We start from the raw sequence: 25,693 nt of genomic DNA on the forward strand, positions 1-25,693 counted from the left end.
CTCAGGTTTTGTTATGGTTTTTTTCTTAGCTCTTTTGTAGAAACAAGTGTCCCATTCTTGGTCCTGGAGATCAGTAAGTACAAAAACATAGCTCTTAACTTTGCCAGTTTAAAGCCATCAACGTCCTGGTGAAACCACATGTTGGTTTCTTCACATCCACTGTTGAGTGCCATTTGCAACAAACCTTGAATTTTCGATAGGCCCTAAGTGAAGATGAAAATCCTCATTCATGTGTAATTCATCTTTCATGATGAATAAGGACTATTTTTGTAGTGAGGAAACGTATTTGAAAAATCAGCATATTAACATTTTCCTCCAAAATTGAGGCCTTTTCAGTTTAAAGGTAACATGTTCTTCCAAAGGTCACAATAAGCTAGTATAAAGAAAACTAAGCTATTTGTAATTCTGTCCCCCAGGAAGAACCTGCTAAAGTTCTGTGTATTCCTTTCAACTTTTACATTTACATCTTTACTCCTTTGGGAATCTGTTTTGGAGCATGCATTGTAGAGATCTTAATTCTCATCAGAATTTTTCTGGCTGCCTTCTCTTAGTGAATTCTTTTTTATCCTTTTGCTACTGAATTTTATAATGCCGTATTTGCCCAAATTATTCATTTCTGGGTTATTTTTCTTTTTAGTCCTATTCCAGCCCCATACTTTTAATACTCTATTTTTCTAACATACTTTCCCAAGACTATGAAGGCAAGTCCGCTGTCCTATCATTATTATTTTGGGGGAGGATTGAGAGGGACTCGTGTATTTTTATGAATAAAAATCCTTGGGATTGTTTCAGTATGGGAGAATTTACATCTCTCATTAAAGCTTCCTATTGGAAATATTTCTTCAGTTACTCAGATTTCCTTTGTTTCAGTAAGATTGTCATTATTTAAGTGCTATACTGCTGTTAATCACTGCAACAGCGGTTATAGTATAAATTTGGAGGGACACCTGGGTGGCTCAGAGGTTGACTGTCTGCCTTTGGCTCAGGAAGTGATCCCAGGGTCCCGGGATCGAGTCCCACATCCAGCTCCCTGCAGGGAGCCTGCTTCTCCCTCTGCCTGTGTCTCTGCCTCTCTCTCTCTCTGTGTCCCTCATGAATAAATAAAATTTTAAAATAAATAAATAAATTTGGAAAATCCTTTAGGAAAGCGAATTAAAGTCATGAAAATGTTTATACTTTTGATTCAGTAACCCCATTCATGAACAAAATCTGTAAGTTAAGTTTAACAAAACCCTTTGGCCAGTGTGAAAATTTGGCCTGTGGCTAACTTTGTTCCTAGGGAACCTGATAAAGGCAGACTATCACTTCTGTTGCTGTGCACTGTGGCTTATAGTAAAATGTCTCCTGGTTGGTAATTGCATCTGGACAGGGAGAGGCTGTGAGTACCCAATTAGACCCCCATGCTTGGGCTTCCCAGAGCACGGTGGCTCTTGTGCTGGATATGCCCCTCACAAGGAGCCAAAGGAGCTATTAAAAGAGATGATTGGCTCCTCAGCAATGTGGGTATTAAGTCAGGGGTTGAACCCACACTGTCTCCCTGTATCTGAGCCTTCTTCTGTGTAGACTGCTACAAGAACAGCCAGCAAGCTGTGTTCCTATCCCAGTCCTCCTTCTTGACAAGTGCCAGGTATGCCCTGTGATATGCTTGTGAGTCTAAGAACATCATCCCCACCACATGGCTGTTCCTGTGTCCCAAGGAAATGATCCTACAAACAAGTTCAAAGATATTCTTTATAGCATGACTTTCCCCAGATTTTTGGTATATTAAGTAAAAGGCAGGAATGGCTATTTATTTATTTTTAATATTTTATTTATTCATGAGAGAGACAGAGACACAAGGCAGAGGGAGAAGCAGGCTTCCTGCACGGAGCCTGATGCCAGACTCATCCCTGGACCCCAGGATCATGCCCTGAGCCAAAGGCAAACGCTCAGTCACTGAGCCACCCAGGCACCCCAGGAACGGCTATTTAAACACTTAATTCACTCAAAGAAATATGAGGCGTTAAGACTATAACAGAAGCAAGTACTAGCAACAAGGATAAAGAATAATACAGAAGGAACAGAATATAGATTGTGTGCTGGGCATATGTGCCTGCTCTAGTGAGCACTTAAGAACCTTTTGGGCTGTGTCAGGTGTTTCTGGGATCTTTATGACTGAGATTTGCAGATGAGGAAAGAACTTAGGACTCTCCTGCCCTAGAGAGTCAGTCTGCCTGACAAGGTGAGTTGTGTTTGTTTTTTAAATAAAAATAATAATAAATTATAAAATATTTTGTTAAATATTGTTTACAGTATTAAAGAGATACGAAGCAATACTTGGTACACCAGTGAGGTTTACTAAACCAAGTAATGGAGACCTCTTTTCACGTTCTCAAAATCAGTGACTTTCCTAAATATCCTTCAAGAATTTTTTTGTAAAGCTTCTCATCTTTTTTCATCCTTTTCCTTAAGTTGCCCTTCTTTAAGTTTGAAACTATCCTGTCATAATCTGATCTCCAACCCAAAATGTGGACCAGAACTTGGGGTGAGATTCTTTAACGTTGGTCAAGGCAGTCTCTGGGGAGGAAGGTAGGGCTGGTAGGGCTCCTTAGATAACAGGTGATTTGAGGGTATAACTCTCACTGTGGATGGGGGAAAAAAAAACTAGGTATGATGCAAGACTAAAGGAAATGGAATTTACAACAAACTCAGCTCATCCTATATTGCTCCCTGACACACCAATGGGAACTTTATAGACTGATCCTGGTGGGCAGAGAGTTGGTGTCTTCAGTAGACCTACCAGAGAAATGAGACTTTGGGCAGTGACACAGCATAACCCTTGGGTGTGATGTGGGGGCTGGTTTAAGTGCCTGGTAGTCTGTCTTCTGGTCTCGCTCCCACTTCCAAAGTGTTTGAGAAGCTTTTGGAAAGCTCCACCTTCAGGAGCATAGGGCTCATTATCTAATCCTTCCCTGTGGGGCAGTAGTCAGTTGTAATATTTCCTTTCAGTTTGTGGTCTTTGGTGCAATCCCACCTGTTGAAAGAGAACAGTTGACAGCGAGGCATCTGGAAATGAGGGAGCGTAGCTTAATTGCCTTGCATGGACTCTTGATTTACTGGTTCTCTCAATGCCTTCTGAAGTCCATGTTCTGTTTTTATTCTCTCTGTATTTGACACACATTAAAATGATAGCAGCCAGTACTCACTGAGCACTTACTACATTCTAGTGACTGTCCTGAGCATTTTAGTCCCTCAGGCCTCACAGCATCCTTAGGACCTGATAGCCATTACCTGTATATCCCTAGCTCAACACAGTGGTTACATGACTTGCCTCAGATCACAGCTAATAATGAGTAGCATAGCCAGAGTAAAAATCTAGTGGTCCAGGATCAGTATTTGCATGCTTAAGTCTCACTCACTATAGCCAGTATGATCAGCCTCAGCCTTCTAGAAGCTAGGTGGTTAAAAATGAGACTAAAAAGTAGCTTTTCTGAAATGGAGTTTTGACAGCATTGTTCCCCCAAACTGAAGAAGAATAACAACAGGCTTTACTGAACCCACTTCCTTACCTGCCTTTTTTATATGTAAACACATTTCCTCCAGCTCCACTGAAGGCAGGAGGTTGATGTTGACCCTTGCCTGGGTCCTTGTAGTCTCCTGCCCTGGCATTTTCACTGTCTGCTGAGGATAATGGGCCAGAGCTAAGGTTTCTCAGGTGTAGGTATCAGTCTCGATTCAGTCTTGAATTCCTGATTATAGAGAAGAATGCAGGCCTTCTGCTGGGGATTCCAGCTGTCTGAGGAGTGATCCTCCAGCAGTCTTAGGTAAGTTGCTAACATTGGAGTCCGGAATATAGGACTCCTGCTTTTCTGAAACTCAGAATCAGGTTCAGGAGACCAAGGGATAATTAAGACAGGAACCCTGCCTTAGTAAGTAAATAGGGGCAGATTTCTGGAATAGAGATAAGCAAAAATGAGGCATCTTACATATTGTCTAGCCAGGCTGCCTGAAAGGTTCTTTCTTTTCTTTTCTTTTCTTTTCTTTTCTTTTCTTTTCTTTTCTTTTCTTTTCTTTCTTTCTTTCTTTTTTTTTTGATTTTTTTTTATTTATTCATGAGAGGCACACACAGAGAGCGAGGCAGAAACACAGGCAGAGGGAGAAGCAAGCTCCATGCAGAGAGCCCAATGTGGGACTCGATCCCCCATCTCCAGGATCAGGCCCCGGGCTGAAGGCAGCCCTAAACCACTGAGCCACCTGGGCTGCCCTGAAAGGTTTTCTAGAAAAGGGTGATCTCAAGAGCTGCAGGTCAACAAGTATTGTTCTCACACCAACCCCAATTTTTTTTTAATTTTTTTTTTTTTTTTTTTTTTTATGATAGAGAGAGAGAGAGAGGCAGAGACACAGGCAGAGGGAGAAGCAGGCTCCATGCACCGGGAGCCCGATGTGGGATTCGATCCCGGGTCTCCAGGATCGTGCCCTGGGCCAAAGGCAGGCGCCAAACCGCTGTGCCCCCAGGGATCCCCCAACCCCAATATTTGATAATTGTTCTCTACTTGGCACTGGAGATGCAGTGGGGAATAAAACTGTCTTGGTGGAAGTTGTTGGAGAAGGGAGAAAACAAATTAATAGATTTGGATGTCAAGTAGTGGTAAGTGCTCTGAAGAAAAAAAGTAAGGCAATGTAAAGGGTTAGAGAGCAGATGGGGAGAGGGTGTGCCACTTTAGATAAAGTGATCATGTCTCTGAGGAAGTGCTATGTGAGCAGAGACTTGAATGAAGCAGGGCCTAGTTGTTAAATTGAACATTAATCCACAGTGATCCAGCAACATCTGAGAGGGAGAATCCATCCTTTTAGACTGCTCCAAGGGGCAGGATGACCCTGCCTCTCATGATTTTGCCCAGCTTGTGTCCAAAGTTCTAAGATTGATTCTGCTTTCTGTCTGGTCCCCCTGGGTGGCAGGGAAATAGCTAAATGGGAAGGCTTAGTGCTCCTGGGGCTGTGTTGATGCTTGTACAGAGGGATGAGGTTTGCCTGGGTATTTCTGTCACGCTCACAAGTACTTTCTCCTTTCTCCTTTTAGTTTGAAGGATGACCTCTAGGAAGAAAGTGTTGCTGAAGGTTATCATCCTGGGAGATTCTGGGTAAGTTTGAAGTAACAGATTGGTTTGGATTAAATGTGACTTTGAAGCCATGCCCTCCCTGCTCACATTTGCCACTTCTCTAATAGTAGTGGCAGTAGGGTTCTAGGTCTCTTGCCATTTCCAGCACAGCAGATTTTTTTTTTTTAAGCACAGCAGAAATTTTAATGATCTCTTAGTCTGTAATCCTTGGTTCCCTGGTCTTTGGCATGATTTAGGGGAAGGAGTAGCCATTTAAACTCAAGAACGGTTTCACTGGAATCTCTTTTTTCTGAGCTGATTAGACAAGGGAGTTCTGTTCATGTGTAGATTTGTTGCCACTGACCTCATGCCTACCAGTTGTGGGTTTGGAGTCTGGATACAGCTGTGCAGTATCTTCCCACTACTGGGTCTGATTTGGGGTGTATCTGAAAGAACCTGCGACTGGAAAACTGGGTTCTGATCCTAGATCTGCCACTAATTAAGTGACTAACTCTTCAGTAGCTGTTAACGATTCTGTGGGAGGCTTTTCAGACTCAGCATCTGATGTGACCTGGAAACCTTAGACCAACTAGAAGCTATGTATTTTTTTTAAATGATGATGATGATGATGATGATGATGATGATAAATCCAGGTGTGCCTCCTTACACGAAAGTTCCCTGCCCTTTAAGAAGGCAGTGATTTTTCTACCCTGTCTGGCTTTTCTGATTGCCCTGAGGAGCTTTTCAAAAGTAAGCATTTTTCCAGACCATTGTGTTGGGCCTCATTGGCAGTACTTAAATACATATATCTCTCTGTCTCCCTCCTCCCTCCTTCCTGGTGACCACTGTGCTGTCAGGAATGAAAGGTACTGTTTTAGGCCCAAACTTGCATGGGAAAAATCACCGGGCCTTTATTTGATTAGAGACCTCCTGACCTCTCCCCTGAAAATTCAGACCCAGGTGACCTGGATTGGAGAACACTGCCTTAAGCCATAACTTACTTCCAGGTCCTCTGCCTATGAAGATGAATATGTTCCTTAGAGGGAAAGGAAGGTGATCCTGTTGACTTGGAAGAAGACTTTTATGTTATCTTCAGCCTGCCCTAACTAATCTCATCACCAAAAAAAATCCACACATTGTCTCTTACTGAGTTTTCTTACTGAAAAACTTCCCTGGAGGAGCTTACTCTGAGGTAGATTCTGATTTGGTGGGAATATTGATGCTTTCCTCACTTCAGATTTTAATCTTTGAAGTAGCAGGTGGCTGACTGGCATATATGTCTGCTCATAGCCAGTGACTTTCTCCTGCTATTACTTTCTTGGACTGAATATCAGCCCCTAAATGGAGAGACACCCAGGACAGCAGAGATATTTTTAGAATGGTGGCAGGATCTTATTGCTGTAGCTTCTTTTAGAAAGAGAGTATTTGCTGACATCTTTCTGGAAGGAAAAAAATAATACTAAGTTCTACCATCTGAGTTACTTGTACCAAAACTTAAGAGCAGCTTTTCAACATCTGATCCACATCTATAGCCCTGTACTTTTGTTCCAGGAGAAAATAAAACCTCGAATGAGTAACACTGAGCAGTTTGCTGGCACTATCCTCTGTTGTGATTACAGTTGCTTGTTATCCTTTAAGCTGGCAAGTATCTTCAGAGCTGCAAATATCAGAATCATTTTTCTGCCCCTTCTAACTTGACCTATACTTGTGGTTTTTCTCCAATTTCAGAGTTGGTAAGACATCACTCATGAACCAGTATGTGAACAAGAAATTCAGTAATCAGTACAAAGCTACAATAGGAGCAGACTTTCTGACAAAGGAGGTGATGGTGGATGACAGACTAGTTACAATGCAGGTAAGCACACATCTCAACTTTGTCACCCAAGCCTTGTTCATTCAGTCTGAACTCTTTTGTTCATGCCTAGGCATTTTCCCACCCCATTCCTCATTTCCCACTACTATATTCATGGATAATTGGTCGCAGGTAGGATGGCCAGATACAAATACAGGACATCAGGTATGACCCAGGCATTGCATGAGACATACTAGAAATTTTTCATTGGTTTTCCAAAGTTCAAATTTAATTGGAGTTCCTGGTTTTTTGTTGGTTTGGTTTGTGTTTTTTGTTTTTGCTGAATTTGATAACATACAGGCCCAAACTTTTGTCTCCAAAATGTTTAACTCATTCCTTTCTCTTAATATCCCCACATGGGGGACGCCTGGGTGGCTCAGCAGTTGAGCGTCTGACTTTGGCTCAGAGCATGATCCCGGGGTCTGGGATCAAGTCTCGAATCAGGCTCCCCTTGGGGAGCCTGCCTCTCTCTCTGTCTGTGTCTCTGGGTGCTCCCCCCCCCGCCCATGTCTCATGAATAAAGAAATAAAATCTTAAAAACAAAAATCGCCACATAGTATTTTAGGTCAGAATATCTTTGGGTCTCTCCTAGATTCTTATAGTAGCTGTTAATGTAGTTTCCCTGTTTTTCTGACTTTTAATCTGTCCTATCTATAGCCACCAACTTTGTATTTCTGTTAAGTTAGCCTGGCTTTTTTGTGTATCACCTTACTTTAATCTTTCAGGGGGTTTCCCTTGCAACAGTTAGGATAAAATACACATTCCTTAATATGACCTTTTGAAAGTCTTTGCATTCTGACTACAAACTATTCTTCACTTTTTGTCTTTTTCCAGTCCTTCCAAACCATGTGCTGCTTTTAACAAGCTGTCGTTGCACCTGTCTGCCTCCATCCCAACCCCTTTGTCCCATCTCCATCCCAACCCCTTTGTCCCATCTCCATCCATCCTGAAAAGTCTCCAACTTTTAGCCTAGGTGTTGTCTTTTGAAATTCCTATCTCCACAGCAGTTGTTCCTTCCTGTATTTTTTTTTCTAAGATTTTATTTATTTATTCATGAGAGACAGAGAGAGTCAGAGACCTAGGCAGAAGGAGAAGCAGGCTCCATGCAGGGAGCCTGATGTGGGACCCTATCCCAGGTCTCTAGGATCATGCCCTGGACTGAAGCCAGGCACCAAACCACTGAGCCACCCAGGGATCCCCTCCTTCCTGTATTAAATGAGATCCCTGGCAGACTAGGCCTCTAGAGACAAATGTAACTCTTAATCCCACTGTGTGGTCCTAGCAAAAACCAGGCTCACCAAAATGTTTGGGTGATCCAGGTGTTACAAGTAGAAGCTTTTACACGTTGACCTCAAGCTGTGATGTTCTCTGAGAGGATAAGGACTCGACACTTCCTTGGCTCATACATCCAGGATGGATTTAATACGGGTTCAAAAAATTATTAAAGAGATGTTCAAAATATGACTGAAGTTTTAGTAAGCCAAGCTTGAGAGAAAGAGAATTTCGAGATTATCAGAAAGAAGGGAGAACTGAAAGCCAGTGATTCGCTCAGGGGCTTCTGAGCTCATGGTGCTTTGCAAGTGTATAACCAGGATGAGAACTTCATCACTCACCAGGGGCAGGAGATGTGACTACAAAAGATAGAGGAGCTATCTTTTTTGTCTCCCTTGGGGAGATACACAAACACCCTCTTTCTCTCCCTCTCTCTGTCACTGACTCTCACAGTCACCCAGGACCTCAGAAAGCTGTGGAAACAGGATCAAGTACCTTAGCCCAAGGAAGTGGCAGAGCTCATGAAGTAAAGGCCTGAGGCTTTGCCTCTTTTCCTTTTTTTTTTTTTTTTTGGGGAGACTGTCATTCTCACTATGCTTGTCTGGATTCTGAGCTTATACTCTGTGGTACAGAAATGTAGATGAAAAAAAAAAAAAAGAAATGTAGATGACTTCAATATAAACCCATAAATCCCCGTCGTTCGTGACAAAAGCAGAGAAAGGACCATTCTATAGGAAGACTTGCAACCTCAGGATAGAAGATGAGCTCATAGCCACATGAGGAAATAATGTACCACAAAAAATGTTCACAATGACTAGAGATTTTTTTAAAAAGGAACAGAAACCATAATGAACAAGGACACTAAAAAAAATGAGGATATGGAAAACTTAGAACTTGAAGAAGTGAAAAACGTGGTCAGCTAGAGAGAAAAGACAGATTACTTACAAAGGAACAACAGAGGAGTTCTCAGGGACAACAGGAGGCAGAAGGAAAGGGAATGTCTTCCGTATGCTGGGGTTAAGTCCTACCTGCAAATTTGACATGTGTTCCAGCCAGACTGAAGGCTCCTTCTTGGACCAGGAGAGACAGAGCTATGGAGCCAGGCTGTGGTTTTGACAGCAATGTACGTTGATCCCAGAGTCAGAAACCTGCTCCTCCTGAGTGTAGGGCCATTATAATAGAGCCCCATGTATTCGACCAAGCAGAACCCTGTGGTGCTGCACTACAAGACTGGACACCACATGGAGAACCACAGGTCATCAGAGTCAGGAAACAGTGGGAAAGGGAATGTGTTCCTGAAAGGTTGAAAAAACGGCTGACCCTCATGCTCTTGTGGCCAGCTTGAAAGACTAGAGGGAAATGAAAACCATCATCTCTGGACAAAGGCATCACCATCCTAGATCTTTTTCTTTCTTTTTTTTTTTTTAAGATTTTTATTTCTTTATTCATGAGACACAGAGAGGGGGAGAGAGAGAGGCAGAGGGAGAAGCAGGCTCCATGCAGGGAGCCCGAAGTGGGACTTGATCCTGGTCTCCACGCTAAAGGTGGTGCTAAACTGCTGAGCCACCCTGGTGGCCCACCATCCTAGATCTTGAGGAGAGGAATATTCACATACTTTTCACAGGCTTTTAGCAGCATGCAATAAGATAACTCGTAAGTAAGAAAACAAGGCAAGAACTAATGGAAAGCTCCCTGGTCATTCAGAGTGATTTTTATATTTAAAGAAACAAGGCAATCTTATATATCTGGAGAGAAGAAATTAAACAGGTGGTTTAGGTTAATAGAATTTCTAAAAATAAACTACAATAAACAAAAGGTGGAAATCCAAGAATGTTTTTAGCAGCAGCTAAGATATGCCAGAAGAGGGATCCCTGGGTGGCGCAGCGGTTTAGCGCCTGCCTTTGGCCCAGGACGCGATCTTGGAGACCCGGGATCGAATCCCATGTCGGGCTCCCGGTGCATGGAGCCTGCTTCTCCCTCTGCCTATGTCTCTGCCTTTCTCTCTCTCTCTCTCTCTCTCTCTCTCTCTCTCTCTCTCTCTCTGTGTGTGTGTGTGTGTGTGTGACTATCATTAAAAAAAAAAAAAAAAAAAAGATATGCCAGAAGAGCTGAAAGGAAGAATGGTAGGAAAGAGGCATGAACAGGATTCAGTAGATAGGTCAGACCTCCTTTTAATCTCAAAAAGAAGAGATCAAAGATAGTATTTGCCAAAAATTTTCCAGAATTGACGAGGCACCAATTCAGAGATTGAGGAAGCCCAAATTGCAAGGTTGGATAAATAAAAAAGAAATCTTGACAAATCATAATAAAATTGCAAAAACAAAAGATAAACTCGGAAAGCATCAGAGGAAAAGATGACCTTGAAAAGGAACAAGAATGAGGCTGACAGTTGACTCTGAACAGTATTAGTGGAAATCAACAGGCGGTGGAATAGATTCTGAAAGAAACCTTCAGCACAGTGTTTTGCCTCTGCTAAAAATAACCCCGAAAAATGAAAACCTACATCCTTAGGTTCTATGGCGAAAATTCTAAAAGCTGTACTTCAGGCAGAAGGAAAGTAATTTCATTTAGTAAGATCTGAGATGGTAAGATAAACTGAGATAAATTTTATTTTTTTAAAGATTTTATTTATTTATTCATGAGAGGCAGAGACAGAAGCAGGCTCCCTGCAAGGGGCCCGATGAGGGACTCCATCCCGGACCCCAGGACCACGCCCTGAGCCAAAGGCAGACTTTCAACTGCTGAGCCACCCAGGCATCCCTGAGATAAACTTTAATTGTATGCATATATTATTAGAATTATGACCCTAATAGAGTGTGTATCTTCCAAACTATCACAGAAAACTGGGATTGGACCTATACAATTTAATGTGCAGAGGAAGATTAGTGATCCCTGTGGATTTCTTTTTAAATTCCTTCTCTTGTTCACGAAGAAGCTAGAAATCAATCAGTATTTAACATTAGATGGAATCCAGTATGCTTCAAAAAAGTAAAGGTAACTTACTATGAAGTGATGGTAATTTAAACAATGTGTTATTGTCAGAGATTCACAAATCGGGGACAGAGAACACAAAAACAGGGCACACTAGTTGGACACTGGGTAGACAGGTGCCTTCCAGAAGAGTAGGGAAAGGGGTAGTTATACAGTAAATGGGAGTGGGCCAGTATTCCATTTGGATGGGGAATAACCAGAGGGTTCAAAACCTGAATGAAAAAAATATAAAATGAAAACTTTAGAAATGAAAATAATTGGGCAGCCCTGGTGGCTCAGCGATTTAGCACCTGCCTTCGGCCCGGGGCGTTATCCTGGAGACCCGGGATCGAGTCCCACATCGGGCTTCCTGCATGGAGCTGCTTCTCCCTCTGCCTGTGTCTCTGCCTCTCTCTGTGTGTCTCTCATGGATAAATAAATAAAATCTTTAAAAAAGAAAGAAATGAAAATAATTGTTTTACCTTAGGTGTTTAAAGTAGAGAAAGCACAAATCATAAAAGATTAAAGATCGATAGTAGACCACATTAAACATTTGAGTAACAGGGCAGCCCTGGTGGCGCAGCGGTTTAGCGCCGCCTGCAGCCCGGGGTGTGATCCTGGAGACCCGGGATCGAGTCCCACATCGGGCTTCCTGCATGGAGCCTGCTTCTCCCTCTGCCTGTGTCTCTGCCTCTCTCTCGCTCTCTGACTGAATAAATAGATAAATCTTTAAAAAAAAAAAAAAAAAAAAAAACCATTTGAGTAACAGAATTCCCAAATAACAGAAACCGCAGACCAGAAGAAAATGTTGATAATGCATAATAATATCCAGTCAACAAACAGCCTGTGGAGAACTGGACAAATGACATGAACAGGCAAGTATTAGAAGAAACCTTTACTGTCTAGTGACTTGGTTTCAGGGAATTAACAAATGTAAAAATGTAAACAAATGTGAAAAACGACAGGACAGGGTAGCGCTGCTGTAGACACGGGGATATCTCTCTCTATCTCTATTTCTATCTCTCTCTCTATCAAATGATGCTCTTTAGAAAAATTTCCCAGCGGTTGGGTGGCTTAAAGAAACTCCCATGGTCACGTGACTTTGGATACTTTGGGTTGGTTGAATCAAGCAGATGTCAGCCCTGACAGGTGGCATCCAAGTGGCTGTGCTGTGGGGCTGTGGTGTGCTACCATGGCCAGGAGAGTTGGTAGAAAGACTACAGCAACCTTTCATCAGGCCCTCTGGGCAATCAGAATGCAGGCAGTTGATGCTACCACTCTTAAATCATGAGCATTAGATTTGACACATGAAGGGCTAACAGCATGCTGGAAAAACAAGATCATGCAAATGTCATTATATTGAGCATGACTGGAGGGACTTTGTAAACTTGAAAAGTTTAAAGTAAACTTTAAACTGGGGCCCTGAGATTGAGTCTCAAATCAGGTTCCCAGGGAGCCTGCTTCTCCCTCTGCCTAAGTCTCTGCCTCTCTCTGTGTCTTTCATGAATAAATAAAAAAATCTTTAAAAAAAAAAAAAAAACATGTTGGAAATCTCATCTGGGTCTATCACAGACAGAAGCATCATTGCTCTATATCACTTAAGAAACCTCAGGTTTTTTGCTGTTAAGTAAACTTACTGGAATAAGAGAAAAAGAAAACTCTGTCCAAGCCTTTGAGATAGCACCATCTTCTCTGGTCTTAAAGTAAAATAATAATATATTCAGTAAGTATCTTATTTCATATGGAAGCAGCCAGCCCAAGTGTCCATCTACAGATGAATGGATAAAGAAGATGTGGTGTGTGGAACATCTGGGTAGCCTAGTGGTTGAGTGTCTGCCTTCAGCTCAGGGCATGATCCTGGGTCCAAGGATCAAGTCCTGCATCAGGCTCCCTGTAGGGAACCTGCTTCTCCCTCTGCCTGTGTCTCTGCCTCTCTCTGTGTGTCTCTCATAAACGAAATCTTAAAAAAAAAAAAAAAAGTGCAGTATATATACACAATGGAATATTACTCACCATAAAAAAGAATGAGATCTTGCTGCTTCCAACAACACAGATGGGCCTAGAGAGTATTATACCCGGTGAAATCAGGGACAAATACCACATGATTTCACTTATATGTGTAATCTAAGAAAAGAAATGAACCAACAGCAACAACACAAAAATAGACTCATCAGTACAAAGAACAAACTGATGGGTGGCCAGAGGGGAGGGTGTAGGAAATGGGAGAAATAGTTGAAGGAGACTAGGAGGGACAAACTTCTGGTTATAAAATAAGTAAATCATGGATATGGGGAAAAAGTGTCTTATTTCAATATAAAGTCTCATTTGAAATTCTTGATCATAAACAGTAACATTTATCAACAGAACCAAAAAGGTGATCCAATACAACATTTTATTTATTTTTTTAAAGATTTTTATTTATTCATGAGAGACACGGGGGAGGTGGGCAGAGGGAGAAGCAGGCTCCATGCAGGGAGCCCGAACGGGACTCCACCCCAGGTGCCCAGGATCAAGCCCTGGACTGAAGAGGGCGCTAAACTGCTGAGCCACCTGGGCTGCCCCTACTACTATATTTTAAAAGCGAAGAGCCTCTCATGTAGAAAGTAAATGTTCAGATATGACATACTAAAGTTAATGAGTTGGAAGTGAGAATTTATGTACATTTTAAGAAAAATGCAAACCAGATAGCATTTTAATTCTAATCGATTCCTCATTTTACATAGCTGTCTCTTAATGTAGATAGTGTTCTTTAAAGTCATTTAAATACAAAACACTGATATTCCTTACTGTATTTTAATAGTAATTTGTTATGTTTTACTTTAAAATTAATAAATCATGTTGCTGTAAATGTAAAGATATGAAAGAAAAAACAAGTTTTGGATGGAATATAGATGGTAGAATATTCTCAAGCTGATAATGGGAGTGTATCAGTGCCGCCCTTTTCATTAGAGACTATCATTTTGCTCTCCATTGTTAAGCATGCGCAATTACCTGTCTAGGCAGAGAACCTAGATGAACTGAATGAACTCTGGGCTCAGGAAGAGAAATCTCATTGCCCCTGAGATGACCAAAGAATAGAGTGTGTATATGAAGACAGTGGAATGCTATATAGCTGTTAACTTTTGGAAAAGAAAAGAAACAAGTTGCAAAAAGTTGTATAGGATCATTTACATCTGGGAAGAAGGAAAAGGAATGCTGAGGAAGGGTTAACTCCGTTTCTGGAAGAAAAAAAATAACTGACATTAAGGTGGCAGTGTTGGGCAGCCCAGGTGACTCCCTGCCACTCCCTGTTTCTCCCTCTGCCTATGTCTCTGCCTCTCTCTGTGTGCCTCTCATGAATAAATAAATAAAATATATTTTTTAAAAGTGGCATTGTTAATATTTGTCACATTGGAGTGTGGGTAAATACATATAGGGATGTGCTTTGAATGTAGAAAATAAACTATTTCAATTAAAATGTTAAAAATTTTAAAAGATCACAGCCATAGGACTGTACATTTCTGGTGTGAAAATAAATTAATCTTTGAAAGTTGCTGAGAATAGGGCAGCCCCAGTGGCTCAGCGGTTTAGCGCCACCTTCAGCCCAGGACATGATCCTGGAGACCCGGGATCAAGTCCCACGTCGGGCTCCCTGCATGGAGCCTGCTTCTCCCTCTGCCTGTGTCTCTGCCCCTTTCTCTCTGTGTCTCTCATGAATGAATAAATAAATAAAATCTTAAAAAAAAAAAAAAAGTTGCTAAGAATAACTGCTAGTTTTTCAACTTTTTTTTTTAAGATTTGTTTATTTATGATAGACATAGAGAGAGAGAGAGAGAGGCAGAGACACAGGAGGAGGGAGAAGCAGGCTCCATGTCGGGAGCCCGACGCGGGACTCGATCCCGGGACTCCAGGATCGCGCCCTGGGCCAAAGGCAGGCGCTAAACCGCTGAGCCACCCAGGGATCCCCAGTTTTTCAACTTTTTAAGCCTTACTTCGTCTTCTCTGTATACCCCAATTCCAAATACCCATTTGGTTCCACCAGGAGTCATAGAGTTCTTATGTTACTCTCCTCTTGGGATTCTTCTGTCCTAAACAAGCAATCAGAAACACAGAAGAGACTCTGAGGTCCTTAAAATTGTGGAAAATTGGCAGCAATGTGTTTATATTTTTATTCTTCTAAAGATTTTTATTTATTTATGAGAAGAGAGAGAGTGCATGCACTTGCACACACATGAGCAGTAGGGGCATAGGAAGAAGCCGACTCCCTGATGAGTGGGGAGCCCATTGTGGGGCTCAATCCCAGGACTCCAGGATCATGACCTGAGCCAAAGGCAGATATTTAACAGACTGAGCCACCTAGCCACCCCAGCAATATGTTTTTAGAAAACAAGAATGAAATTGTTTGCTGAATTTATTGGGCAGCAATAAAGGTGTGAGCTGCTGTCAGAAAGTACCATGGTAGTCCACACAGAGAGGAGTAGGAGTGATGGGGGAGAGCAGAGAGTGACATGTGGTATTAAGATTTCAGCTCCAGGGGATCCCTGGGTAGCGCAGCAGTTTAGCGCCTGCCTTTGGCCCAGGGCGCGATCCTGGAGACCGGGGATCGAATCCCACATCGGGCTCCTGGTTAATGGAGCCTGCTTCTCCCTCTGCCTGTGTCTCTGCCTCTCTCTCTCTCTCTCTCTCTCTCTCTCTGTGTGTGTGTGACTATCATAAATAAATAAAAATTAAAAAAAAAAAAAAAGATTTCAGCTCCATAGGGGTGCCTGGGTGGCTCAGTGGTTGAGCGCCTGCCTTAGGCTCAGGGCATGATCCTGGAGTCCTAGAATTGAGTCCCACATCAGACTCCCTACATGGAGCCTGCTTCTCCCTCTGCCTGTGTCTTTGCCTTTCTCTGTGTGTGTCATGAGTAAATAAATAAATAAAATCTTAAAAAAAAAAAAAAAGCTGAAGCTCCATAACCTCCCCCCCACCCCAGCATTAGACACCTAGAATAACAAATGAGGTAATGAAGATGGTCTCTGTGTGGAGGGTGCCAGGTCTTGAGGTGTGGGTATTGGCCTTTGGCTTTACTTAACCAAATGTTTACATAATAGTGTTACTTCTCTAATAGAAAAAAAAATTTTTTTTAATTTCTACAAGCCTAGACTTAAGTTCTGGTTTTAAATCTTTCCTACTGTCCCTTTATAGGAGTAATTTTCTGTTTCTACTTTCCTTATTGTATGACCATGCTCTTGAGTCCCACTCCATCTTAGTCTCCCTCTTGTGAGAGATGTTTGTTTTTTCAGTGCGAAACACACATTTGCTATAGGACTTTGGGAAACCAGAAAAGCACACAAGCAGATAGCACCAGCAGTCTATCTACTGGTTATTCACTGGCAACAGAGATTGTATTCTCATCCAGGCCAGTCCCCGGGTCTACATGTGTGTACTCAGCTTGTTGCGTTGGAGGTTGCATTTAGTTCCCCATCCTGATAAGAGAAATTTGCTTTGTTTTTATGGTCTTAACCCTTATGTTGAAGTCATTTTCACTTCCTTCTGGTTCTGAGTGGTTCCTACTTTTACCAGTGGGCTGAGCACTTCTCTGCCATACACAGACATTTATGACACCTCCTACCTCTACTCTGCAGTCAGGCTGACCTCCCATGGCTGCTGGGGCACGTCCTATTTTAGAAGGGTTCTTCCCAGAGTGAAGTGCGTGTAGATAGTGTATATAGTAGTTGGGGTTTCCTGGGAATGGAGTGGGCTGCCAAGGTCAGGCTCCCTGCTTCCAGAGCTATGGCCAAGAGTTCCGTCAGCCCTGTCGTCATTAATGACTGTGGAGGACCATGTGCACTGAACGAAAAGTCTGAGGTGGGCTTCTCAGAGCTGTTGTCCTCATAGGAGTAATGCTTGGGCTCTCGGGGGAAAACTTAAGTGTGTCCTTGCCTAGCACTGACGTCAGTAACCATAGTAGCCCCCTCCACCATGCTGCTGACCTGAGCTGTCCTTGGCCAGTCTGTGGGCCAATATTAGTATGTGCACAAGCAAGGGGAGCATCAGGCAGAGGGAGAAGAAGAAGCAGACTCCCTGCTGCACAAGGAGCCCAATGCAGGCCTCTATCCCAGGACCCTGGTTCATGACCTGAGCCGAAGGCAGACTCTTAACCAACTGAGCCACCCAGGCGTCCCTTTAGGGGATTCTAATGTTTCCAGCCCTCCAGTTAGTATTTAAGTTCTGGCTCTGCTCCTATTTGCTGCGATGTCATTTGAGCCGGTCCCCAAGAGTAAACCAACTGCCTGAGTTTACACATTGTTTTAGGACTCTTTCAGAGGATATTTTGGGAGATGTTACCAGATTTAGTAGAACATCATGAGCTTTGATTACCTTGGTGTAGTATTAAGAAAATGTGAATCCCGCATTACTGCCCTCTCCTGTGTTATATTTCCCTTGTGCAATTTTTTAAAGATTTTATTTATTTATTCATGAGAGAAAAAGAGAGGCAGAGACACCGGCACGGCAGAGGGAGAAGCAGGCTCCATGCAGGGAGCCCGATGTGGGACTCCATCCTGGAACTCCAGGATCACACCCTAAGCCAAAGGCAGATGCTCAACCGCTGAGCTACCCAGCCAAGCATCCCATGCATATTATTCTAATCATAACCTCATCTTCTGTGATATTCTTGCTACCTGAACTGGGAGCTCAATCTGTGTATGGCCTAGGGACACCGGACAGGTTCCGCAAGTGTTCTGGATCACTTGGAGGGAGGCAGGACTGACCACCTGAGAATGGCTTCACAGAGGAACTCAACCATCCTTCTGCAAAATCTGGTTCTGTAGACAACACGATAGTGGCCCAGTCCACACCCCATTTTGGTTCAAACCCTGGGTCTTTGGGGTGATTGGCTGGTGAGTTGGACTTAAAGTTGGCATTTATTTGGGTTATAAGGGGTGGTCCAAGTTTTTGTGTTGTTCTGAAGCTAAGTGGCTTCCCTGCAAACAGTGAATCCAGCAGTTGAAGACCCTGGCCAGCTAGAAATGATGGTGTGCTACTTCTGAGCAGACGCTTTTTAAAACCAGGTGACTTGTTGGAGCGTGTGGGACCATTCCTTGGAACACTCACCATCTCTCAGGTTGACCAGGGTGGCCTTGTTAGGGATGTAGAGCAATGAGGAAATCATCCTTGCTCTTGAACCTTAGCAGGCAGTGAAGGATAGGAAGTTTTTGAGCTGTTGAGTAGTGGTACCTGGTGTTCTTTTGATTAAAAGCTGGCTTTCTCCTCTATTCTAAAGTATGTTCTTATCTTTCCCTTCATCTCTCTCTGTCAGGGGTTTTTGCTTTTTTTTTTTTTTTATTGAGTTATGACATAAATAAAACGTTGATTTTTTTTAAAGATAACTTTATATGCAGTAAAATATGTAGATTTAAATGTATATTTCAGTGAGTGATCACCTCCCTGTATTTCCATCACTCCCAGAAAGTTCCTAGAGTACTAGATCTTAAGTTTTCATCCTGAACGTTACATAAATATCTATTCGTGTGACCACCACCCATGTCAAGATAAAAAGGTTTTGTAACAGAGTTCAGACTCAGTGTTAGCCCTTGCAGAACATGTACTCACACATGCTCTCTCTCCCGGGCTGTTTGGGATACTCTGGTGCTGTACTCTGCTTCCTGAATTCTGAAATCTGACTTTGCTTATCTCGGAGTGGCTGCATGATGCAGCTCGTTTCCTCTGATGCCCCTCACTCCTAGTGCTGTGCCCCTGAAGGGATAATGTTTTTGTCTCTCGCAGATCTGGGACACAGCAGGCCAGGAACGGTTCCAGTCCCTTGGTGTGGCCTTCTACAGAGGTGCAGACTGCTGCGTTCTGGTATTTGACGTTACTGCCCCCAACACATTCAAAACCCTCGATAGCTGGAGAGATGAGTTTCTCATCCAGGCCAGTCCCCGGGATCCTGAAAACTTCCCTTTCGTTGTGTTGGGAAACAAGATTGACCTCGAAAACAGACAAGTAAGTGCTAAAGATAGTGGGAATCCTAAATGTGGAGGCTCATGAATCTACCCTCATTAGGGTCTTCTTTTAAAAGTGGCAGCTAAGTTTCAGATGACAGGTACTGTTTTTAGTTTTGATTGGTAAAAACCCATGTGGCTTAAGGAGACCAGCATCCAGTATCTGTGTGTGTGTGTGTGTGTGTGTGTGTGTGTGTGTGTGTGTGTGAGAGAGAGAGAGAGAGAGAGAGAGAGAGAGAAGACCCCACCATGGGGGGAGAGAAGGAGGGATGACTTAACTAGTTTCCTGCCCAGCCTTGGAATCAGGCCTTGCTTCCTAATCTACTAAAGGCATACTGTTTTTGCTGAGGGAAAACAGAGACCATGAAAGTCTGCAAGGGTACAAAGTAGCAAATCCATTTTGTGGAGTTGCCCATACTAGCCATTGTTTTGGTCCTGCTGAAATAATTTGACTTGAGGCTGGTTGCAATCTGCATTTTGGTCTTTTGGATTTAAAGGCAAACTTGCATTTAAAACCTGGCTCAAAAAAAAAAAAAAAAACCAAAAACAAAAAACCTGGCTCATGCACTTTTAATCTGGGAATATTTCTTGGAGTCTCAGTCTTGACTTACATGACAAGAATACTCAATGACAAGAATACAAATGACAAGAATCAGATGACTATACCCAAGAGCCCTGGCACCTAGGAGCAGCTTGGGAAATGGTGACTTTCTAGTTGACCGTTGCTGTTTTCCTCCCCTCTGAGGGACACTGACTTCTGAGTGACTTGTGGTTTCGTGGGTTCTGTGTGAAGTCCAGAAGGGCTCTAGAAAGGTACCTGTGGGAATATGAACTACCTTCCGGCCAGCTGCCTTTGAGGGCAGGGGCCCAGAAGATCTGGTTTAAATCCCTATGCTTTCTCTGCCTGGCTATGACTTTGGGCCATTGCCTTTGCCCTCTGAGCCTCAGTTCTCCTTCTGCATTTGAAGGAATTAGATTTTGTCATTCTTGAGTGCTCTCCTGCCCCTCAGGGGCCTGCCTGGATCTCCATGTGTGCAGAAGATTGCACTCTGGGCTCTGAGCAAAATTGCTCTGGTTTACTTTGAAATAACATTTTTCTTGGGAGCATAGACTCTTAATTATAGCTTGGTTTATTTCTGGCCATTGATCTCTTTTTCTGCCTTTCCTAGGTGATGGTCTTCTCGTGCCTGAAAATGAACTAGGGGTAGGGGAAGGAATTAGGGTAGGAGAGGTAGGGGGACAGTGAGAGCTGCAGAATTCTTTGGCAAGAGGGTGTGGTACAGGTGGTGTAATACTAGCAGTAATGAGGAAGATCTACTGCAAACCTTAAGACCAAGCTGCCGGGCATTTCCTGGGTTGGGACCTCTGAGGTCCCAAGAGAAACGATTCACTACTTCTCAGGCTGCTTATTCCTTTCACCGTTGTCTGTAAGTGTAGCTAGGGGTCAGAAACTATGGATTGTAGAGTGGGCTTGGGTTTGAGGCCCAGCTGTATCACACAGAGCTAGCAACATGACCATGGACAGGTCTGCAGCTCCCTTCCTCCAATCCTGCACACCCTCATCCCAAGTTTGCTCCCTCCCCTGTGCTACCTGTATAGCCTCGGTACTGTGACCTTTCCTAGAGAAGGTACAGTCCATGCTCTCTGCTTCTGTTAAGAGCATACGTACATCTTGCTTCCTCTTCCAGGTGGCCACAAAGCGGGCACAGGCCTGGTGCTACAGCAAAAACAACATTCCCTACTTCGAGACCAGTGCCAAGGAGGCCATCAATGTGGAGCAGGCGTTCCAGACGATTGCAAGGAATGCACTTAAACAGGTGGGTCTCTGGCAGCTGTCTGGCTCCCTCTGGTGACTGACCATCAACCCAGCCCCATGCCTGGCTTTCCTGTCCTTAATCTTTCTTAGTGCTTTTTCCTGTGTAGCCAGAAGAACCCGTGTTGTTTATCTGGGAAGGTAATGAGACGTTCTGCTAAAGCTTCTATAGAAACCCTACTTGTTTGTGAATAATCTATCCAATGCAGAGGCAACAAAGGCAGGCTGAAGCCACCATTATTTGGGTATGTTCTTTATTCTTCAGGAGGCCCTTGGTCTGGTGGTTCCTTCTACCAAAGGAGGGGATAAACTTGAATTCAAATCCCAGGTCTGCTACCCATCATTACGTATGTTTTTTTGTTTTTGTTTTTTGTTTTTTTGTTCTGTTTTGTTTTGTTTTAATCATCTCTGCTTCCATCCCCTCATCTGTCAAATATGAATACTGGCTTTGCAGAGTGGTTGTGAAGATGGAATGAGATGGGCTCACTCTTGGTGTTCTCATAACTGGTTCTGTTTGATCACCAGAAGGAAAGCTTAACCAGAAGTTCTAGGAATTGCATTCCTTGAGTGAGATTTTCTTTCTTATTTATGTTGTTTACTCAGCTGTTCCCACAAGAGACCGTTACCTCTTGTTGGCATGAGGGAGTTGAAAGCTCTCTTGATTCAACAGCTCTTTTGGGGCCAGTGCATTAGGGCAGATCATGAGGCACCATCAGTCATCTGTGGTGGTCAGACTTGGGGAGTGGGTGAGGGTCAGAGGTGAGGTGCACGCCAGAAGGCGCGGCAAACAGGTAGGAAGCATGTGTTAGCTGTAAAGGGCACAACAGGTTTTGCCAGATCTAGGAAACTGGGATTATAGAAAGCAGCAGTTCTTAGCAGAACAGGGCATCTGAACCTGTGGGAAAGGAAGTAACTGGATTGGGTTGTTCCAAGAGCTGGAGGCTGCACCGCGTGTCCCCTGATGAAAGGAATCAAGCCTCCCGAAATGCTGGGAGCCCCCACTGAGCAACACTGATAGCAGGATGCAGGTCTGAGGCCTTTGCTTCCCCCGTCCCCCTTCTTTTAACCCACCTTCACACTTAGGTCAGTAACCCAATGTGCTTTTCCTAATTCTCCCATCCTTGCATGCAGATCTAAACAGGCATGGGGAGTTGTTTCTACAAGCTCCCTTTGACTAGAACCACTGTCAGTTCTTCTCTCTGAATAGTGCTGTCCCTGTAGTCTGATTATAGTGCTTTTTTGTTCCTACCTGCTAGCTCTCGGGACTAAGATGATTAGATTGAAAGGTATGTGTGCTTTTAAAAAATGGTACCAGATCTACTTTCCTCGAGGGCAGTAGTACATCAGTCCTTCCTCTTACCCACTCACCAGCAGGTGGCCAGCACCACCTGTAACTCTGCTGCCAATCTGTGGGTTCCCTCTGCTACACACCACCACCAGTACATGACACTGGCCCAGGCACCCATCGCTTCCCATGAGCGTTCCCTGAATGAGAATTAACTTTACCTGTGTTGCAAGTGACATTTCCACCTCTGCTGTATCCCTGAGCCATAGAAAAAAAAAGTAATTTTTGTTAGATAGGTGTGTCATTTTAAATGTGTAGGTTTCCTCTGTCTAGATTATTTATTGTCTAATTCAGTTAGAATTCATTTTGGCTTTATGGCAGGAAATAGCTACTCACCTTTTTCTTTCAGAGGGATAGCCAGTTTTGAAATATGAGTAGCAAATTGTTAAATAAACCACTTTACCCAGTGGATTGAAGCATTACAATTGAGATTGCGCATTACTGCAAACTCAGTGGCAAAACAGCAGGCTTTTATCTTCTCTCAGGTTCAGAGACCAGAGGTTTATAACTAAGGTGCCAGCAAATTCCGTTTCTGCTAAGGGCTCTCTTCCCCCACTTGCAGACTGCCGTCTTTCTCCCTGTGTCCTCAGGTGTGTGGCTTTTCCTCTGTGCTCGCAGAGAGCGAGCTAGAGCAAGTGAGAAACCACCACTCTCTGGTGTCTTCTCAAAGGACACACTGATCCTCTCGGATCAGGGCCCCACCTCTGTGACCCCATTTAACCATAAATACTTTCTAATCCTAATACTAGCACCCTGAGGATTAGGATTTCAACATAAGAGTTTTGGAAACATACAAGCAGTCCATGACAGCTGTTATATTTTAGATCCTGTGTGATACCCTTCAATAAAACTATCATTTTTCAGATCCTTTGCCTTTCATATTAAATATACTCATAGGTGTTAATTGGAATGTAAAATGGTGCACCCACTTTGGAAAACAGTGTGGCAGTTCCTCAAAAAGTTAAACATAAAGCATTATCATATGACCCAGCAATACTACTCCTAGGTATAGGCCAGGAGAAACAAAATCTTATCCACATGAAATCTTGTACATGAATATTCATAATGGCCAAAAAGCAGAAACAAACGTTCATCAAATGAAGTGTCCAAAATAGACAAATCTGGGGATCCCTGGGTAGCGCAATGGTTTAGCGCCTGCCTTTGGCCCAGGGCGTGATTCTGGAGACCTGGGATCGAATCCCATATCGGGCTCCTGGTGCATGGAGCCTGCTTCTCCCTCTGCCTATGTCTCTGCGCCTCTCTCTCTCTCTCTCTCTCTCTCTGTGTGACTATCATAAATAAATTAAAAAAAAAAATCAAAATAGACAAATCTCTTAAGACAGAAAATAGGATGTCTGGTCACCAAAGCCTGGGGCTGTCTGGTTGGAGTGGGGGATGACTACTCATGGGTGCAGGGTTTCCGTGTGGGGTAAAGAATCTGTGGAATTAAGGGTGATAGTTGCCCAACTTTGTGAATGCACTAAAAACCAAACCACTGAATCATATGTACTGTGGTAGATCTCAGTAAACCTTTTTAAAAAATTTTTTTAATGTGTATTCCTAGAGGTTTTTACTTTTATAGCTATTATGAATGGAATGATTTTCCCCCAGAGAATTTTTAATGAATAGAAACATTCCTGCTTTATCTCCTTATCCTAGACAGTTCCTGACACATAGGTGCTCAGTGGTCAAGTGACACATTGTTTTCCTTCCTACACCAGGAAGTAAAAGCTGCTCCTCACTGGACACATTTTAATTCAGCAAAAAGTCACACTAAGCTGACCATGGTCCATCTCCTATGACCTCTCACCATCTCCAGTTGGTGATAAAATTCATCCATAGCTGGTTCCTTAGCATGCAGCACTTAGAGGCAAAAACCTTCCTAAACCTTTGGAAGAAAAAAAAAAAAACAGACCATCGGTCCAGAAAAATGAGTGGCAACCAGGGAGCTAGAAGGATGTTTGGGGACTGAGGAGGCAGGTAGCACTCCTGTTCCAGCCCACTCTTGCCTTGGGGAAGTGCTAAGGGCTGCCACATTCTAGCCCGTGTTGAAGTCTGACTTCTGGAGTGTTGGCAATGATCCGATACGGAGACCAGAGAGCATCTGTGGGGCTGGCTTTGGTCCCTACGCCACCAGATTGCCATCATGCTGGAAGCGTGAGTCAGCTCTGTCCCGACTGCTCAAAGTGTGGATTGCTGCTCTTCCTGCTTAGTTTCTCTCTTCATGCTGTCCCAGGGTTATCACAGAACCTGCCGAGCCCTCCCTTCACTGCCACATGCAGTAACCCGTGGGAGAGCACCACTAAGGGCCACCGCTGGGCTTGGAGGGCGCCCAGTACCCTGAGTAACAGGCCTCTCTTTCTCCCTGCCCAGGAAACAGAGGTGGAGCTGTACAATGAATTCCCTGAACCCATCAAACTGGACAAGAACGACCGGGCCAAGACCTCAGCGGAAAGCTGCAGTTGCTGAAGGGGCAGTGAGAGCAGAGCACAGAGTCCTTCACAAACAAAGAACACACTTAGGCCTTCCAACACGAGCCCCCTCTCCTCTTCCAAACAAAACATAAAGTCATCTCTCGAATCCAGCTGCCAAAAGACCCTACCAAACACATTCACCCTGACACACACATACACACACATACAGGCCCCTGACACAAGCAGACTCCAGCCCAGGCCTGCGATGACGCCGTTGGGGTCTGCCCACCACCGCATCAGCCCTCGTGTGGCCACAGGACAGGCAAGCTGTAGAAATCATTCTGGTGTGGAGTCGGCATCGGAAGTTTAGTCTTTTTGTCCACTGGGGAGAGAGAACTGTTTACAGTTAATCTGTGTCTAATTAGTTATCTGATTTTTTTAACGGTCTTGTGGTCTTTTTACCCCCTATCCTGCCCCCCCCCCCCGCCCCCTGTGAAGGCTACCACTTGGGAAGGCTGGTGCCCCGTGCTTCATTACAGGCTCACACCCAGTCTGATCAGACTGAGTTTTGTATGTATCTGTTAATGCTTGTTACTTTTAACTAATCAGATCTTTTTACAGTATCCATTTATTATGTAATGCTTCTTAGAAAAGAATCTTATAGTACATGTTAATATATGCAACCAATTAAAAATGTATAAATTAGTGTAAGAAATTCTTGGATTATGTGTTTAAGTCCTGTAATGCAGGCGTGTAAGGTGGAGGGTTGAACCCTGTCTGGATTGCAGAGTATTAGCAACTCAGAATTCAGAAATCCAGCTAGAGGCAGTATTCTGTACAGTAGACACAAGAATTATGTACGCCTTTTATCAAAGACTTAAGAGCCAAAAAGCTTTTCATCTCTCCAGGGGGAAAACTGCCTAGTTCCCTTCTGTGTCTAAATTTTCCAAAAGGTTGATTTGCATAATACAGTGGTGTG

General features: G+C 43.5%; 1 protein-coding gene across 1 annotated transcript; it reads left to right on the forward strand.

The window, feature by feature from the left end:
• Positions 1 to 5,058: 5,058 nt before the first annotated feature.
• On the forward strand, positions 5,059 to 24,937 carry RAB7A (RAB7A, member RAS oncogene family). Its single transcript, NM_001003316.1, is given in 5 exon segments — positions 5,059 to 5,120; positions 6,807 to 6,933; positions 18,925 to 19,143; positions 20,831 to 20,959; positions 24,674 to 24,937. Coding segments are annotated over 5 exon segments (624 nt in total). The 5' UTR covers positions 5,059 to 5,067; the 3' UTR covers positions 24,770 to 24,937.
• Positions 24,938 to 25,693: the final 756 nt, after the last annotated feature.

Source organism: Canis lupus, chromosome 20, assembly GCF_011100685.1.
Source record: "Canis lupus familiaris isolate Mischka breed German Shepherd chromosome 20, alternate assembly UU_Cfam_GSD_1.0, whole genome shotgun sequence".
NCBI lineage: Eukaryota > Metazoa > Chordata > Mammalia > Carnivora > Canidae > Canis > Canis lupus.